The 19,754-nt window shown below is 48.9% G+C and overlaps 1 protein-coding gene across 16 annotated transcripts in view; it reads left to right on the top strand.

The window, feature by feature from the left end:
- LPAR2 (lysophosphatidic acid receptor 2) overlaps positions 1 to 19,540 on the top strand; it is a 42,343-nt gene extending 22,803 nt beyond the window's left edge. For 13 of the 16 annotated variants that reach the window (XM_039513905.1, XM_039513906.1, XM_039513914.1 and 10 more), the window contains 2 exons: positions 2,123 to 2,865; positions 13,791 to 19,540. In XM_039513905.1, the coding sequence (XP_039369839.1) occupies positions 2,123 to 2,865; positions 13,791 to 14,092 (1,045 nt within the window). In that variant the 3' untranslated portion in view covers positions 14,093 to 19,540. The other 3 variants (XR_005591174.1, XM_039513919.1, XM_039513918.1) reach the window with 3 other exon arrangements.
- Positions 19,541 to 19,754: the final 214 nt, after the last annotated feature.

Genomic DNA, 19,754 nt, shown 5'->3' with positions numbered 1-19,754 from the left:
GGTGCCAGGGGAGAGCTTCTGAATAGCTGCAAAACACAAACACTGGTTTCTCCAACGCAAAAGTTTTGTGCCACTCAGCCTGGGATGCTGGCTACAGAAGGAAGTGATGATGGGGCTTGAAATTATATTAGGTGCCAGGCACCTTCATCTTGTTCAGCTTCTCCCATGCAAACTGCAACTCAGATCCTGCGTATGGCTAAATAGCAGCAAGTAATGAGGGGGGACGGGACAGGGGGACGAAAAGGCTTAGGCCAAGCCAAAAGTGGTTGTTTCACATTTGTTTTGGAAAATAATGGAGGAGAGGCAGGGAGGCTGCTCTGGATCGCTGTAGCTGCAGAGGAGACTATCGAAGAAAGGTCGAGCCCTGCTTAGCCGAGGATGCAAACATCCCGAGGAGTAAATCTCCTCTTCCAGAGAAGACAGACCCATTTCTGTGTTGATAGTTGTCACCGTTTGAGTCAGCACTCTAATGCCGCATGACACTGATTGGGATCATTCCCTAAAATGTTTAGTGTTTTTTCCAAATAAATTAGCTTCCATTTTTAGAGTCTGACTTTGCATCTGCTCTGGGTACCTGATCCCCATTGACTTCACCCAGATTGCTGATTTGGGCTTCCACAGGGCAATCGAGAAGCGTATTTTAAAATCTGAAAGAGGTACGTGCTTCAGTGTGTGGGATTTATCACCTTGGAGACCGCAGCCCAGCTAGTTCCATATCCTGCTTCCACCAGCAAGTTGTACCAGATGCTTCAAGGAAAGGTGAACAGCCTTTCCCGATGTTAGAGTGCAGCTGGAGCCGCTCAGCCTTTCCAGGGACTTCAGTGGGCCTTGGCTCAGGCTCCTGCTCAGCATGGGTGTGGGGAGGGGGAGAGTTGCTCCCTGACCCAGGCAGGGGATTAGTTGATACCCTGGAGTATGAGATTCAATTTCCTTGGTACCAATGTCTTCCCTAGGTGTTAGTGCCAATGAAGTTATCCAGCCCCCTGATATATTTTGCTGACCTCCTGCAGCAGTTTAGCATCTTTGGCCAGTCTCTGTGTTAGAGCCCAGACTCTCAGTACTCATCTCCCCCTTGGCAGACTAGTCTTGCAGTGCCCACCCCCTCTAGAAGGATTAGTAAGACCTGGGAAAAGAGTGGAGTTCAGGACCAGCCGGGAGTCACCATCAGGCATTGAGCAGCAAAATAAGCTCAACCAATTTAAGATCTGGGCACTCGCCAAGCCAGGAGCCGCGGTGCTGCGGGGTGGGTGACAGCTGCAGGGAATCAAAGGTTTTGTCAGATTTTTGCTTGATGTTTGACTGATAAATGTCTGTGTTATGTGCTTTATTTTCAATTTTTGAAGTAGAGCAGCTGGAGCAACAATAACAATTGCAGTTCTGTCTCCCACACATAGCTGCTTGGTTGGGAAGCAGATATTCCTGAGGAGGAATCCCTTATCAGATTGGGGCAAATCTCTGAGGCCTGATCTGTTTCCGGAGTTGTGCTGCATCCTCAGCATAATTTTCCTGGAGTCGGTTGTACTCTGCAGGCCCCTGCAGCCCAGCGTCTTGTGCAGCCACTTACAGTAGTGCAGCAAATTTGTGTTCACCTTGAACTGCAGTGAATGACTGCACGAGGCAAAGGTGAATCAGGCACCTGGTTTACTGGACATGGGGGAAGGGCTGATATGTCAGCAGCTCAGATGGCTTCCGGTTCTTGTTCACCCTATTTCACTGTAATTAGACTCACGTCTGTAGCAGATGTTGAGGTTTGTCCTACGTACGCTTTTTCCTGTTTTGTATCTTAGGGTAGGTCTATCCTAGAAGCATTACAGTGACACCGCTGTGCTGCTGCTGGCACGGAGACATTGACTACAGCAGCGGTTCTTTCATCACGGTGTATATCCACCTCTCTGAGAGCAGTAACTAGATCAATGGGAGAATTATTCTGTCGACTTAGCTGTGTCTGCAACAGGGGTTCAGTCAACCTAACCATGGCACTGCAAAAGTTTCCCCAACTGAGTGCTATGTGAAGTGTAGACCAGGCCGTAGAGTATTAGCTCAGTGCGTCTCTCAGGGGCTATAATGGGGACTGCTTTGTGTGCCAGTGGTTGAACTAACACGGCTCTCTCCTGTCCTCAAGGACTGTAAAGATGAAGCACTGCTACTACAACGAGAGTGTGGGGTTTTTCTACAACAACAGCCGGAAGGAGCTGACCTCCTACTGGAGGACCAAGGATGTCTTGGTCGTTGCCCTGGGCCTGACAGTCAGCGTCATCGTGCTCCTGACCAACCTGCTGGTCATCAGCGCCATCATTATCAACCGGCGCTTCCACTACCCCATCTACTACCTGCTGGGGAACCTGGCGGCAGCGGACCTCTTCGCGGGCATTGCCTACATGTTCCTCATGTTCCACACGGGGCCCAGGACAGCAGGGCTCTCCCTCAAGACCTGGTTCGTCCGGCAGAGCCTCCTGGACACCAGCCTGACTGCCTCGGTGGTGAACCTGCTGGCCATCGCCGTGGAGAGGCACCAGACTGTCTTCACCATGCAGCTGCACAGCTCCATGTCCAACCAGCGGGTGGTGATCCTGATCATCTGCATTTGGGTCACAGCCCTGCTGCTGGGTCTCATCCCATCCTATGGCTGGCACTGCCTGTGCGACTTGGGCAACTGCTCCAGGATGGCGCCCCTCTACAGCAGGAGCTACTTGACCTTTTGGGCCCTCTCCAACCTGGTCATCTTCCTGATCATGGTGGTCGTCTACACGCACATCTTTGTCTATGTCAAGAGGAAGATGACGCGCATGTCCAAGCACACTAGCTTCCACCCCCGCTACAAGGAGACCATGATCAATCTCATCAAAACCGTCATCATCATTCTCAGTAAGTTGCTTCCCGCTCTGCATGGTGCCATGGGGCTCCTTCCCTTGTCTGCCCAGGTGTTGGGGAGTGAGAGAGGGAAGGAGGTGTCCAGTACAGCTGAGATGGGGGGAGGTAGTTGTGAGCCACCCTCCTGCTCCCCTGGGGTTCCTGGGGAATGGTTTGGCCTCTGGTGTAGCTTAGAGCAGCCTCAGGACTGCTCTAACCTACATGCAACTGCAGTGGCTCCCACTGGAGTTTTGGGGAACACTGAGGTGCCAGTACACTATGGCTGTCGCCCCTTTTCCTGACTCTCCCCCCAGTGCCTCCATCACACCCTGGGGGCTGCAAGGAGGGCACATAGATCCAGCTATGCCATACATATGCCACCGGCAGATTCCTTCAGGCTGGGAGAGTCCTCAGACCTGTTGGCTTAAGGGGCGGTGGAGGGGCTAAGAATCTAGCTTGCTGCCCTGTAAAAAGAGGGCTGTTGTTTTTTTTTATTCGTGTCCTAAATGCGTTTTAGTGGCACAGCCAGTATGTAGAGGAGTTGATCACCAGCTGTCTGTTGCAATCGTCTGTCTCGAAAGACTGGTGTCGGTGCCAAAGCAGTTTTGTTACTCTGTGTAATGCTGCAACATCACAAGTGACTCAGGAAGTCCAGTTCACAAGTGACAGTCCTCGCCACAGACAGTGCAGGTGTAAAGCACCGGGTCAGAGGATGGAGCTGGGGCACTACGAGCGCTTGAGACCTGTTGCACTTTCATCTTTGCTCTCTCTGCACCATCTCTCTTCAGCCTCTTTGACTCCAGGGTAGCCTGTTCCCTGCTGCATCTTCCCAGCTTGGGATGTTGATTTTGAAGGGTTTCAAGTCCCTCTTGCAAATGTCCATGAACCTGAGCCTAGGTTGGCCCAGTGGCCTTGGAGCATCTGCAGATCCTTCATACAGGAGATCATCTGGAATGTGTCAATCATCCATCCGGTGAAGATGTCCAGAGTAGTGACATCAGGAACTTTGGTTTCTCACTTGATATTTAGAATATGGCAAAGACAGTGGGTGTGAAAGGTATTTAGCCTTCTCTCACACTTGCTGTGTGTGATCCAGGTCCCACCCTCATGCTTGAAACGCATGTCCGGTAGATATGTATCTGGGTGCTCAATGTTAGTTTTCTGTTATCTCCCACACATTCAGTCGGTTGGCTGAATGTGGTAGCTGCCTTTCCAATTCGAGAATTCAGCTCCTTATCTAGAGTTAAGTTATCCGATACAGTTGATCCTAGATAGCAGAACTTATGCACCACTTCTAGCATGGTGTTAGGTATTGAAACTTCTGGAGCGGTCGACATACCTTGTTCCATAATCATTGGACTAACCATCAGTGTGAAGAAAATAAATCCATTACAAGCTCTACCTATGCTATAGCATCTGAATGCTTTCCAGAATCACCAGGCACAGTATAAAATCCATCACGGGCCCACCTTCCTCCTGACAGCCACATGGAGAAATGTGGAGAATTTCTTCTTCCTTTCACTCCTTGCCTCACCCCTGCCTGTCCCTTTCCTTCTACCTTTCCTTTCTTCGCAGTTGTTGAGGGAAGGCTAAGCTAAAGGGGTGAGTTTGGCATTTTCCCCAGCTTCTAATTGGAGCACCTCTAAGAGGTACGTAGGAGGGGAGTGCAACCCTGAGATGCCCTTATCTCCACTCTCTGTGAACATGGCTGGCAGCTGTGGCTCTTCAAAGAGCAGAGGTTGTGGGGGAAGAAGATGTGATGTTCCGTCAGAGAGCAAATGCTGAGCTTTGGCCAGCGCAGACCGGGAACGTGAGCAGTGTATTAATATCACACCCTGTTTCTGGCTGTCTGGGGGTGGGGGCACTTTGGCAGACACATGCTCTGTTCAAAGTGTTCTGCTCTCCTAAGGGTGGGAATTGACTGTGGACACCAGTGGAGCTGGGAGCAGCTGTAGCGGTGTGGAGGCTTCTAGAGAAACAGTCCGTCTCTCCTGCCACAGGCACCGACTTTCAGCTTTCCCTGGGTGTACTCCAGCCCCACTCAGCCTTGAGGCCCCGCCCCACTCTGCTCCTTCCCCTAAGGCCCCACCCTCACCCCGCCTTTTCCTGCCTCCACTCCGCCCCTTCCCATGAGGCTCCGCCCCCGCTCCGCTTCTCCCCCCCATTACTCCCCCTCCCCCCAGCGCCGTCTGCCTGCCGCCAAACAGCTGATCATTGGCGGGCAAAAGGCGCTGGAGGGGGAGGAGCTGGTCGGTGTGTGGCCGTTGGAGGGCACTGAACTCCCACTCTTTTTTTTCCCTGGAGCACCCACGGAGTCGGCGCCTACGTCTCCTGCAATAAAAGGGGATAAGGATGATGAAACCAGGTTTCACGCTGGTATTTTCAAATGGGCCAGGGGAGGTTTGTGCCCCACTCTGGTCCAAAGCCAGCGGGATTTGTGCATGTAACTCCCATAGGGTCCTTGACAGTCCTGGCCTGGGTCCTGCCTGAGGTTTTTACTGAAACTGCTAAGAATTATATCATTGCAGAGACCCTGAAACACCAGGTACTGTCTGCTCTGCAGAAACATTAAAGCCGCCAGGCGGTGCTCTCTGTGAGAGCCCATGGGCCAAACTCCCTGCTGGTATAAATTGGTGAAGCTCCATCGAATGCAGCAGAGATCTGGCAAAGTAAACCAAGAGAATCTGGCCCAAGGTTTGTCCCAGTCTCCTTGGCCAGTGTTGTGCGTTGCGGCTGCTGCCCTGCACCCCAGAGGCAGCTGCACGTTAATGTTTCTGAGTGTATATATAGTCTCTAAAGGTCATTAGGGAGTTTGGGCTGAAAGGCATCAGACATAGGTGGAATATTATTTATAATTATAACCATTCAGGGTGCAGTGCCAGTGCCTAAGTGCAGTCTATCAGTATTGAAGTGCCAGGGCTTCCCTGCAGTGTGCTGGGAAATTTTCTGATTGTTATTACTTGCTGTCAGATCTTTCATGATCCAAAGTGTTTAATGAAAATGAAATACACAAACATGTTAAGTGCCTCTGCTAGGGTGACCAGGTATCCGGATTTTATAGGGACAGTTCTGATATTTGGGGCTTTGTCTCATATAGGTGCTATTACCCCCTATTCCCTGTCCTGATTTTTCACACTTGCTGTCTGGTTACCCTAGCCTCTGCAGCCCAGCTCACATCTGAGCCTGTGGTCACGCTCCCAGCTTGCAGATCTCTCCTGATAAGTGCAGAATTTGCTCAGTCAGGGAAACCTTCAAGCTGAAAACAAAGAAGCTACTCCCTGCAAACTCCTGCTGGCAGAGCTAGGAGGGGGAAGGGGCGGCAGGAATCTGAGTTGTGTGGTTCCTTGGTGTCTCTCTGCTGGAGGAGAATTAGCGCTCGCATCCTGTTGCAACTTGCTAACGCAGTGCTACAGATTCTTTTCCCGCCTTAGCTGCATGCGCCCTCCCCCCACCCTGTGTTCTGCTGCCAGCAGCATGCCCATGATTGCCCAGAAATCAATCAGATGCTGTAGACAAGTTCAGCAGGGCTGGAACACATTTCGTTTTATTTATTTTGCCCATTCAGGAACAGGGCGAATTATTTCCCACCCCCCTAGAACAGTAGCTAACTCCACCCTGGGTGGATGTTACAGGGACTGACTCATTTCAGTGCGACTTCGAGGCATCATGCTGGGAAGGAGGAAGGATTTCTGTCTGCCGGCAGGAGTTCTTACCTGGGTGTCTAAGGTGGTGGTGGGGAAAATCCAGACCTGACCCATCTTTCTGCTGCTAGGATCCCCTTTCAGGCCTTTCCTTGCTCCTTGAACTGGAAGCAAGGTGAGCCTGGAGGAGTGGCTCTGTGCAGGTTTGCGAGGAGTTGGGGGCCTTCTGCTCATCACATGGGGGCTGTATGGAGGCAGACGGAGAGGAATTGGCCAAAGCCCTTGGAATCTTTGCAGTGAAACCCTGGCTTCTGCTATCACCATGGGACTGACATCAGGGAGGAAATGGCAGCTCAGCTCTTCACCCAGACAGCTGAGCAAGTGGGGGAGGGGGAGACCTTTTTTTACTACTCAAAGCTGAGAAATGCCCATTAATGATAGGGCTCAGCAGGGTACCGCCAGAGCCGCTAATGCAGAGATTTTCTGCTCTGCGGAAACCCATTTCCATCCCCTTAGCCCGGCTCCACAGCCTTCTGCAAACCTGGACTGTGCACAGAGACATATTTTGGCCTTTACTCATTGGAGGGTGCGGTGGCTGGTAGGTGTGTTAACAGGGAGGGAGGGTCAGAGACCTTCAGGGGCAGTAAGTGTGTGACTGCTGTGTGAGGCTGTGTGTCAGAATTGTGTAGGCTACAGCTGTTAAAAAGAGGGTGCAAAGCTCCCACGCAGAAGGGGGTGTGGGTGGGGGGGACTGGAGGAGACAGGGAAGATGCAGCATATGGGTAAGGAAAGGCCCAGTCTTGCGGCCCTTGACATCAACAGCAGAATTTCCCCTGAGTCCCGGCCCCTGACCCTGAGCGAACTGCAGAGCAGATTCACCACTGACCAGACTCCCGTCTGTGCTCAAATTGAGCCCAAGGGGAGACGTTCTCCCTCAGTCCAGACAACGTGGACGAAAGCCATGTCCTAATGGGGCCGCTGCAGATAACAGCCTCGGTGGAGTCCGTGCAGCCGGAGCCCTTTGGGGATTTCAGTGGAGTCAGGACGGGGTCAAAGCTGTTTGCGTGGCTCTGACAGTGAGACAGCCCATTCTTGTTTAGGCTTGTGGGCGCGTGTGTGCATGACGCAGGGTCCCTTGGGTGCCCTGGAAGTCTCGGCCCTGGCCTGAGCACAAGGATGGTGTGAGGCACTCGTATGGGCCAGGGCAAGGTGATGGGAGGAGGGCTTCCTCGACCTTCCAGTGCCCGAACTGGCCCCGTGTGCCTCTCTGTTCTTCTAAAGACAGACCTGCGACTGCACGCAGGCAGATCCCAGCAGCTGCAGACGGCACCAGGGGGTTCATAACCAGGCCATATTCTCTGCTGCTGTAACTCTGATTGACTCTACTCCAGTCGCATCAACGGAGACTTGGCCCAATAATTAACCCCCCCACCCACCCCCCGTGCTTGCTCTGTAAAATTTGGGAAACAGCAAGACTGAGACAGCTTATTGCTCAATAAAGGAAGCCAAAAGCATCTGGTTAATGTCAGTGTTCAGGAGGTCTGTGTGGGGAAAGGGTGTGTGTGATGATGATGATGAAGAGGGAAAGCTTCTGAAATGGATAATCTTCAGGGAACTGTCAATATGGGGCATGTGAAAGACGCTTTCGGGTTGGAAGAGTGTTTCGTTTTGTATTAGCGGGAGCAAGGTGAATGGGTGGGTTTGTCAATCACTTATCCACAGTGATGGCAAATATGGACTTTCCTAAAACTCATGGGTTTGTGTCTAGTAGATCAGTGGTCTCCAAAGTGGGGGTGCGCAAGGCGATCCATTGGGAGGCATGGCAGGAGGAGCACTGCCGTGGGGGGAGGGGGCGAAGGGGGCAGCTGGAGGAGGAGGGAGGGAACGGAGAAGCTGCCCCAGCCCCCGCAGGCAGGGCCACCCAGAACGCAGGGGCTTTAGGGGCTGCAGGGCCCTAGGCTAAGGGGGCCCCGGGGCCCTGGCCTGCAGCTCTAAAGCCCCTTTCAGAATGTGGCCCTGAGTCCTCCGGCCCGTGGAGGAGCAGGGGCAGCCAGCGGCCGGAGAGAAGCAGTGCTTTCCCCTTCAAAGCCGGCTGGAGTCCTCCGGCCCGTGCTCACAGGGCTGCCTTCTGAAAGGGGCTTTAGAGCTGCAGGCCAGGGCCCCGGGGCCCCCTTAGCCCAGGGTCCTGCAGCCCCTAAAGCCCCTGCGTTCTGGGTAGGCCTGCCTGGCAGGGGTGCGGGGGAGCTCCCAGAATCATGGCCATGGGGGCAGTGCCGTGCTGTGCAGAGCCACATGCGCACCCCCTGCACCAAACAGGAGCTGCCCCAGGTAAGTGCTCTGCACCTCCTGCCTGCCCCAGCCCTGAGCCTCCTCCCGCACCCCCACCCTGAGTGCCTTCCTGCACCCCAACTCCCTCCCAGACCCTGCACCCCACCCTGAGCCCCCTCCCACACCCCAACTCCCTCCCAGACCCTGAACCCCACCCTGAGCCCCCTCCCGCACCCTGAACCCCACCCTGAGCCCCCTCCCACATTCTAAATCCCCAACTCCCTCCCAGACCCTGTACCCCACCCTGAGCCCCCTCCCACATTCTTAATCCCCAACTCCCTCCCAGATCCTGTACCCCACCCTGAGCCCCCTCCCACACCCTAACTCCCTCCCAGACCCCGCACCCCACCCTGAGCCCCCTCCCGCACCCTAACTCCCTCCCCGACTCCTCACCCCACCCTGAGCCCCCTCCCGCACCCTAACTCCCACCAAGACCCCACACCCCACCTGAGCCCCCTCCCGCACCCCAACTCCCTCCCAGATCCTGTACCCCACCCTGAGCCCCCTCCCACACCCTAACTCCCTCCCAGACCCCGCACCCCACCCTGAGCCCCCTCCCACACCCTAACTCCCTCCCAGACCCCGCACCCCACCCGGAGCATCCTCCCGCACCCGAAATACCACACAGACCCCCCCCCCCACCCTGAGCCCCCTCCCACATTCTAAATCCCTAACTCCCTCCCAGACCCCACACCCCACCCTGAGCCCCCTCCCGCACCCTAACTCCCTCCCAGACCTTCGAATTGCTGTATCACAAAGTATTAAACCAAGATTTTCAGAAATAATGAAGCATATTCAATCACATTGCTCTCACTAAAAAATATTATTAATATTATTTTTGTGAGAGCAAAAAGGGGTTTTGTACTGTTAATAAATAAAATACAATAAAAATTATTTTAAAGATATTGGTTATTTCATCTTTATCTCATCCTTTTTTCATTTCTATTTTTTGGTATGTTTTATAATGTACATAATATTAGTATAGTAGTACGTGTATATAATTTATACATAAGTAAATATACATATATTGGGGGTGCGTGCTCAAACATTTTTTACTGATGGGGTGCGCGATCAAAAAAGTTTGGAGACCACTGTTCTAGATGATATTTAGGGGCATGGATTACCAGTAGCTACCCAGAAGAGCTCCCTGTGAGAACACTCTTATTCCAGAATAAGAGTCCCATGCAAGCTCTTATCCCAGAACAGAGGTAATGAATTAAATTCACACCCTACCTTTTGCTGAAATACCTTTCCTGTGTGTATGAGCCCCTAGACAGAGCTTTTGTAACTGGGAAATGAGAGTGAGATCACAGGACAGGGCCCAACAGCCTCAACGAGGTTGTCAGTGGGCCACTATGGGGAATCAGATTTTTCCAAAGAACTTAGCTCCCATTCAGGCACCAAAACATGGGTGCGAGTGTTCAGACAGAAGAGGCCGGTGCGTTGGGTGCAGCACACCTTTGAGAGTCCAGCCCCTTTGTTTAGGTGCTGAAGGGCAATAGAGCTCTTCAGAGAACTTGGCCCTGGTTGTGGGCACTAAGCCCTGGAGAATTTGGCCCAGCGTGCATGGGCTGGAGACAGGCTCTCACAAGCTGGGGGCATCAGCCCTCCCTTCGTGATGCAGCGGTGTGCATACTTCTCTAAAGGCTGCTGTTCAGCTGAGTGCAGAATTTCTCTTTGTTCCCCCTCCTCTCTCTGAAATTAGGACCAAAGCAATGACCCTGGAAGGAAGTTTATTGGAGTTGCAGAGAAACCCAGCCTTGCCCAGAAAGCAGCTGCTGCTGCTGCCCTGACCCCCCACCAGTGCTGCCTTTCCCCCTGTTTCTGTTAATGAAAGGGTTCAGAGTCAGTCTTTCATTTTGCAGAACCCTCGGTGGTCGTTTTTCTTCCTAGCAGACGATTTCCAGTAAAGGGTGTAATTGAGAAGCTCCCAGTGAGCACTGTTCCTTCTGTCCCACCCTCCCCCCGGAGACAGGCCAGGATACACTCCCGGGTGTAACAAGAATGCTAGCGGGGGAGTGCGTGGTTTACAGCAGCCTCAGAACTAAAAACACAACTGCAAATAGCAAGGGGTTCAGAATGCACAATAATCACCCTAGAAATTCCTTCCCTCTCCCCCTCCCCTCTCCGCCTCATTCATCGACAGAATGGCCATCCTTTGTCCTTCAAAATCCTTCTGCTAAAGGATTTCCCAAACAGTAGTTTGCAGTGGCGTAGCCATGTTGGTCCCAGGATATTAGAGAGACAAGGTGGGTGAGGTAATATCTTTTATTGGACCAACTTCTGTTGGTGAAAGAGACAAGCTTTCGAGCGACATGGATCTCTTCAGAAGAGCTTCAGAAGGAATACAGGAATTGCCAGGAACAGACAGACCTAGTCAGGGCCACCCAGAGGATTCAGGCCTCCCCCCCCTCCCCGCCGCTGCCAAATTGCCGCCGAAGACCCGGCACGGAAGAAGCTCCAGGGGCTTGGGCCCTGCGAGAGTTTTCCGGGGGCCCCGTAGCAAGTGAAGGACCCCGCTCCAGGGGCCCTGAAAAACTCTTGTGGGGGCCCCTGTAGGGCCTGGGGCAAATTGCCCCACTTGCTCCCCGCCCCCGGCGGCCCTGGATCTAGCCGCCCAGCCAGTATTGTCTTCCATCTCAGACTAGGGCAAGATGCAAGAAGCCCCGCAGAAGGAAGTGATGGGATAACCTACCCCTAGGGGAAGGTATTGATTCCTTATAGCCAGAGGATCAGGCTCATGTCCTAAAGCAGGAGAGTTTAGATCGTTTCCAAAATGCTTGGTGATTTATTTAATCCTCGCTATTATAATTATGGATATCCTTGTTATGCCTATGAATGGCCAACCCTTTTTGTTTTAATCCTGCTGAGCAATTGTCTTCTATGAAACTTTGTAGCAATGAGTTCCACTATATTATTGTGTGTGGAAAAGTATATACTTTTCTTAGTTTTGAATTTGCCACCATTCAGTTTTCCTGAATATCCCCCAGTCCTTGTGTTATGAGACAGGATGAATAGACATTCCTGAGTTACTGTCCCTATGTGTACAGAATGTGTCTAGATTTGAGTCCCCAAACAAATGTCTTTGTTCCCAGTCTGATCAAATTACAGGAATAAAGGGAAATGACCCTAAAGAACAAAAGAACGGCCATACTGGGTCAGATCAATGGTCCATCTAGCCGAGTGTCCTATCTTCTGACAGAGGCTGGTGCCAGGTGCTTCAGAGGGAATGAACAAACCAGGGCACTTTGAGTGATCCATCCCCTGTTGTCCAGTCCCAGCTTCTGGCAGTTGGGGGTTTAGGGACACCCGGAGCATGGGGCTGTCTTGGGTAATAGCCATTGACGGACCTGTCCTCCATGAACTTATCTAATCTTTTTTTGAACCGAGTTATACTTTTGGCCTTCACACATTCTCACTGGCAAGAAGTTTCACAGGTTGACTGCGTTGTGTGAAGTACACCTCTACCCCGATATAACGTGACCCAACATAACACAAATTCGGATATAAAGCAGTAAAGCAGTGCTCCGGGAGGCGGGGCTGCACACTCTGGAGGATCAAAGCAAGTTTGATAGAATGTGGTTTCACCTATAATGCGGTAAGATTTTTTGGCTCCCGAGGACAGTGTTATATCGGGGTAGAGGTAGACATCCTTTAGTTTATTTTAAAATCTGCTGCCTGTTTATTTCAGGTGACTCCTAGTTCTTGTGTTAGGTGAAGGGGTAAATAACACTTCCTTATTCACTTTCTCCAAATCATTCATGATTTTATGGACCTCTATCATATCTCCCCTTAATTATCTCTTTTCTAAGCTAAACAGTTCCAGTTTTTTAAATCTGTCCTCATATGGAAGCTGTTCCATACCTCTAATAATTGTAGTTTTCCTTCTCTGCTTCTTTACCAAATCACATACATCTTTTTGAAAGGATGTGACCAGAACTGCACACAGTACTCAAGGTGTGGGCATATCACATCCTCTCTTCTCTACAATGCCAAGCTTTTCAATCTCTCTTCAGAACAGAATTTTTCCAGGCCTTTGATCATGCTCCTCACCCTTCTCTGAACCCCCTCTAATTCTGCAATGTTGTTTTTTGAGATAGGGTGACCAGTACTGCACCCAGGATTCCAGGTGATGAACCATTGATTTATACAATTGTGTTGGAATATTTTCCATATTATTACTTAATCATCCCTATTTTGTTTGTTTTTTTTCACGGAAGCTGCATATTTGAGCAGAGGTCTTCATTGAGTTGCACACAATGATGCCCAGTTCTTTTCTCAGAGTTGACAGTGTTACTGTAGAAACCTGTAAGGTATATGAATAGTTCTGTTATTTCCTCCCATGCGCATTTATTTGCTTTTGTCAACTTAGCATTAATTAACTGCGTTTAGTAACCCACTCCCCTTCCCATGGTGAGTACGTCAGTGTTATTAACTTCGTCATATAGATAGCAAAACTGAGATAAAAGCAGTGATTGGAGCTATCTGAAAATTTTCCATCTAAAATGACTTTTTGACAGAAAATGTCTTTTTTGCAGAAACAGACATTTCTGCCAGTAATAAGCAACAAAGAGTCCTGTGGCACCGTATAGACTAACAAAAGTATTGGTGCATGAGCTTTCGTCTTTCGACTTGCATCAGATGAAGTGGGTATTCACCCACGAAATCTTATGCTCCAATACGTCTGTTAGTCTATAAGGTGCCACTGGACTCATTGTCGCTTTTTACAGATCCAGAATAACACAGCTCCCCTCTGATACTTGACTGCCAGAAATAGCCTGCTATAGTTAACCACCTGTGAAAACCAAAAACTTGAATATATCTTTTTAATCTCATTTTCTTTGTTTTGTTGGAGGGACGGGGGGGACACGACATTTCCTGACCAGCTGTGGAGGCAGGTGAATCACCCAAGGCCCTGACCCCCCAGCAAGTCAGAGGCAGGAGTCCTTACAGCTTTTCTTCTTTTCCCAGGCGCCTTCGTTATCTGCTGGACTCCAGGGCAGGTGCTGCTCCTGCTGGACGGCCTGGCCTGCGAGAGCTGCAATGTGCTGGCAGTGGAGAAGTATGTCCTCTTGCTGGCAGAGATCAATTCGCTCATCAACGCCATTGTCTACTCCTATCGGGACAATGAGATGCGCAGCACCTTCCGGAAGATCCTCTGCTTTATCTGCTACAGGAATCCCAAATACTCTCCTGCATCGGTCAAGTCCAATGTCACGAAACGCAGGATTCTCTCTCAGAACGGCCATTCTACCATGGACTCCTCACTGTAGGAGCCTAGCTCAGGGTTCATTCACGCTGCTCCATAGCAACCACCCGAGAGCAGAGACCCAGGGTGACCTGTTTGTCAAGCAGAAGAACATTTAAAAAAAATAAACTTGTTTGAAAGCATAAATGTTTGAATAAAGAGTGGCGTCAGCAGAATGGGGCGAAAAGCTATTAAGGCAGTGCCGAGCAGTGCCTTGCTTGGCACAGACAGACTTTGAGTTACATACCCACTATTAAAGAGGTGCTGTTTTTAACAGCACTGTTGATTTAATTTAGTAGCCTCCAAAAGGCATGCTCCACGTTAACCAGGACGCTTGTGTGAGTATTTCTACATGAGACGTGTATTGTCTTAGTTCTTCAGTGTTACTACCTACAGGAATGGTCACTCCAGTGCTGTGGTATTCCAGGGCCACGGCCCAAAGTCCTTTTGCTTAATCTGTCCTTACTTATTGAAATCAGCAAGAGCTTTGCTTGAGACTTTTGAGTGAGAGACTTCTGACCCACAGATTTTGAAAATCCTGTTCTCTTTAAGATGTCTCTAGGGAAGATCCAGTTTATGTGAATTCCTTTATGAGAAGCAGTTTGCTGCTTTGCTGAAGTGTCTGTTACTGAATTTCCAAGTATTGTGAGCTTTTCCAGAATGTCCGAGGAGCACATACCACTTTCCTGAGCTGGAGAGTTAAGCTGCAGCTAAAAGCTCCAATAGCATTGTTGTTCTGTTAAGTGTACAGCACAGTACTTTATAGTCTTGACTGCGGATTCACTGCCTATTCATGAAGATGCAGTGAGTCATGTTTCCATGAAACTAACCTTTTCCACTCACTAAGAGCCCTTCGACCACTTTGTGTTGGAGTCTGAGGCAATCAGCACTTTCCCCTAGATTTTAATGTGCAATTTGTAGCTTAACCCTCAATGCAAATAGCATGTAAACACCATCATTTCAAATGTGGTCTTGAAGGCAAACCAAGACCTCTTTTATCTCCGTGCAGCACAGAAACAAGAAGCATTTCTCACCATCAATATGCTTAGAGCCAAATTCTCTGCTAGAGTAACTCCGCTGATTTCAGTGGATTTATGGCACCAGAGTATTCGGCTCTTGACGCGTATGTGAACACTGCGATGATAGAAGTTGTGATTGTCATTTTGGCGCCCCCTACTGGAGGCAGACATTTTGCTATAGAGAGAATATTTGTGACACTGGCTGTGTGGGAGTCTAAACTTCTTCCATGTCCGTAACAAAATTTTAGGGTGAGATTTGCAAAAGCACTCAGTGTTGGGCTGAGTCTGCTCCCTTGGCTCCAGTGGGAGCAGAGGTAGACCAACACCTGTAACCTTTAACACACAATATTTAAATGTTTAAAAATTAAAGAGCCTGATCCTGTCAGGTGCTGAGCTCCCTCAACTCCCACTGACATCAGCATGTCTCAGGATTGGATCCAGTGTTGTTTGGGGGATTGCTAAGCCAATATGGAAGCCGATGGAAATTTGTTGCGTCTTCTGTCATGTCCAATGTTACAATCGTAGTTACTTCTGTTTAGCTAGATGACTGTCACCAACTGTGGCTCAGAAATCCAGATACAACTAAGAAACAGCTTTCAAATATGTTGCATAGCTTAGCCATGCTGGAAGAGATATGTTACCTTTTAAACTTCCAGCTGAGAGAAAATGGGCAGTGCTTTGCTTGATTAGCAGAGGAGTTTTGTGTGTAAATATTTTCCACCAAAAAGAAAAGAGATTAACCCTGTGGAACAGCTGCAGTTGCACCCTGGGCTTTATGGGCTAAATTCTCCGTTGGTGCAGATTAGCACAGCTCCATTGAAGTCAGTGGCCAATTTCCACCAGCAATGAGGTGGGTCCTGTATTTGTAGACTCCTGGGGATTTGTCACTGATGGTCAACTGGGCCCAGTACAAACCTAACAATTTTCCGACAGCTTCTGCAAAAAGCCTTGAAGCAGCGAGGCAATAAAAGTTCCTTTGTCTGAAAAGCAAAGCAAAATTATCTTAGAAATATTTGTCCAGGCTTTCTTTTATTAACAGGGAAAAAGAATTAAAAGTGTACATTAGTTGTGGTGTTTAGCTGTGGAATTGGTACTAAAATTATTTCCAGGGGAAAAAACATTGACTGTGCTGCATGCTGGTTATGAATGAATCTTTGTAGTGGATGAAATGACACGCAGCCCTTCAAGAACTGCAGTTGGCTTTTATGCCCAATCAGGCCTTTAATAAGTTGTGCACATTCCTCCCAGAGAACTCGGCTAACTCGCCTGACCTCAGCCAGTCTGCTGGGCTGCAGCTGTTGCACTGTGTTACAGCAAGCAATAAAGTCCACTCTTACAAGTGGTTTCCTGCAGGTGTCTCAGTGGAGGAAGGGAAGCTAATAATCATTTTTCTTTATTTGACATTTTACTGCCACCATATAGAAGCTCATCTTTGTTTTTCTGTATTTTTTTACAAGTTTATTTAAAACTAGCCTGAAAGCCGAACCTGTATTAGCAGTGAGGGATTGTTGTACATGAGTTCTTGTTGATTCTTATACCTTGTGCCAGCCAGACACTCCCCTCTTAGTGCCCTGCCTTAGAGCTTGTAACAATGGAGTTGGAGGGTTGAGTAATGACTATGCAAAAATTCAGCCTATGATTTATTCTCCCTCTTCAGAATGCACCTCCCCAACTCAATCAAGACAGTGTATATAAAGAGAGAGACATGGCCCAAATCTCCTATGGAAACAAGCCTCTGAATGGAAAGAGAGTGGCTTGAGTCTTTAATGAGGTTTATCTTCCTGAGTGATTTAACCCTTAGAAATCTAGCTGATTTCCAAGTAGATCTAATAGGTATGGGAGAGGGAAAATGAGAATCATGGAAGCAAGAGTGGAAAATGATGTCAGATGAAACTTGAAAGGAAAGGGAGAGTCAGTGAGACAGGATTGGCAGGTGCAGACACAAACCACCTAGCAATGGAAATAAATGGTCTATATGGAATCCACACGATCAAAAAGGTACTCTGTACAAGAAATTCACTTTCCAGGAAACACAAAGCCTTTATCTAAATACATGGGGACAGGAATTATCCTTTTACGTTACATTTCCCATTCTTCTTTCTGTGTGTCTAACGACATACTTTGCAGAGCAGGTTGTGATGTTCTCTACTAAAATGTTAGCTTCCTAGAGGCAACTTACCGACTCCAGAATGTGAGTTTTGTTCTTTGTCACACTGCATTCATGACACATTGGACCTGTGCTGTTCATTTCACCTCAGTTGTCTTAGCTCAGTGCTCAAGACAAAGAAGAAGGCAATATTGACAGCAAAGCTAGCATCCCTCACACTCTCCATCTCAAGAAGAAAAATAATGGATTTCTAATGTCGAAGTATGAACCTCTCTTTGAAGTTTCATCATCTACTTTTTCAAACTTCTCATGAGAAAATCTTCCTGCAGCCTGGAATTGGCCACCATTGTATTGTTCTAGATGTCAGAGATGCATATGGCCATTACAGACTCGTTGAGCATTGGGTGGAAGGAAGGAATAGACACTTAAGAGCTATTTTTAAGGGATCAGATACGGGATATGTGAGAACACACAGCTTGATCAAAGCTAGGCCACGTGGTTCCAGGAATGAGGGGTCGTGCCTTGCTGGCGAGCTGGAATTCCTTAAGCAATTTACTACCTAAAGTCATACAAGGGCAGTTCTGAAAGGAGGCTAACATCGAAGGTGTGGTGCAAATTTTGTTTGTTGGAACAAAAACTGGAAGAAGGGGGAGAGATGAGGAATTGTTTAAGGGGAAATTATTTGTGATGATCCCAAAAGCTCACCCATCCTTCTGAAACTCAGTGACTCGGGTGATGGCTGGGTAGTAAAACAGCTGTAGTATTGTGAGCAGGGCCAACTGAAAGGGAGACCCCTAGGAGGCCAAACTCTGCAGAGACACCTCCCCTCCTCTAGGAGGGTAGCAAGTATTTTCAGTTCTCGCCTATTGTTGCTCAATATCAAGCAGTTGGGAGCAGTAGAAGTCTAGCGTTATTTTTCACAAGTAGAGAACACCTGGGCTAGGTGGAGGGCAGTTGTCTAAGGCTAGCAAGGAGAAAGCCAGGGCTTAGAGGATTATGGGGTCAGTAAAGCAATGGCTCAAAAACCTTTTTCTTTCTGTGTGTCTTGGGACATGCTTTAATGTAGTTGCAAAGCCTGGCTTCTTTCTGCCACGGAAAGTGCATGCCCAACAGAGGTAATTCAGGAAAGAAAAATCACACTGACTGTACATCAGGTCTTTCCTGCCCTGTAAATCATACACACAGGCAATATTTGTTTTGGCAGATATAAACATACATATGTGCTAGTCACAGACATCAGTTGAGTTTCCTGAATACAGGTTGCTCAGGGAATCACAGTTAGTCATTTGACAGTTGCTCTTGTGCACAGCATATGGGTGTGAATGCTGCATCGGGAACAGAAGTGAAAAGGATCATCCAGGGCTCACCTTGCTTGTATGCAGTGCATACTACAGCTCAAGAGCCCAACTTTCAAGGGTGCTTTTGAACAGACCCCCTTTGCAGCCAGCTTTGGATCTGGGCCCCTTGAAACTGTGGTGGGAGGGAAGGTTAATGACATCAATTCAATTGAGATAGTAGCAGAAACCTTAAACTAGGGCCAAAATTTTCTAACTTGCAAGCCTAAGGTTAGATACTGAGCTGGTGGATAAGTGGTCTCGTTTTCAGATGGCCTCATGCAGCTCCCATTGGTGCCTGCCTTTAGGCACGCATATTTGAAAAGATTGGCCCAAGATCGTAGCTGCTCTGCATGAACAGTAAGCTCCTGATTCCCATTTACAGAAAGGCCCCTCTGCAGTGCCAGAGGGGCACAGAGGGACCCTGGTATAAAGAAAGTGATTATATGAGGCACTGCACTTTTTGCAGCTTGCAGTGTTCCTGGCTGCACTGTAATTGTTACTGTTAGTAAAGAAAGCTTATGGGAATGTCTCCATTGCTGTATCTTAGACAATTGTTCTAATACGACCTGCCATAAGCCAACCTGCATCTACTGGGAGTTAGGAGGAGCTTTCCAGTGGGCAGTTTATCTCATAACAGCCACTGCAGGGTCGCTGGTGCCTTCACCAGCCACCATTTGAGGTGAGGCTCACTGGGCTGGCTGTTCCTGTGTTTCTGCATTCCTAGAACCCCACAGAGACCGTGTCACTGGGCTGATTGTGAAAGGAGAACCACCAGCTACATTTAAAGTGTCAGAGCTATGGGTTTTTTTTAAAGCGCTCAGCTAGCAAGCTTATGGGTGTAGTACAAAATGATAGACAGGCAGAGTCAATGCTGCTGTGGGTCTGTTCATGACTATCCCTAAGTGATTCAATAACCAACAGTGCAATGGAAAGGTGGAAACTTCGCACTTGAGAATTGCGTGTTATGTCCTTTGAAAAACAGCCTTGTGAATAAACTGGTATTTCCCATATTCTGTGTGCTGACCTCTTGTCCAGAGTTGGTTTTGAAAGCCCTTGATCCTCCTTTCAGGCCACAGTGCAAACTTTCAACCCTGGACGTTTTAATTGGATGCTCTAGTTTTACATTTGCCTCTGAGTCATGGAGTTGCATCTTTCTTTCTTTAATCAAATTTTTATAAAAGGTAATACCCATCCATCCACTTAGACTAATGAGAATTCACGTCT

The sequence above is a fragment of the Mauremys reevesii genome, linkage group 25, assembly GCF_016161935.1.
Source record: "Mauremys reevesii isolate NIE-2019 linkage group 25, ASM1616193v1, whole genome shotgun sequence".
In the NCBI taxonomy this organism is placed as follows: Eukaryota; Metazoa; Chordata; order Testudines; family Geoemydidae; genus Mauremys; species Mauremys reevesii.
This window is presented reverse-complemented; position numbering and strand designations above follow the sequence as displayed.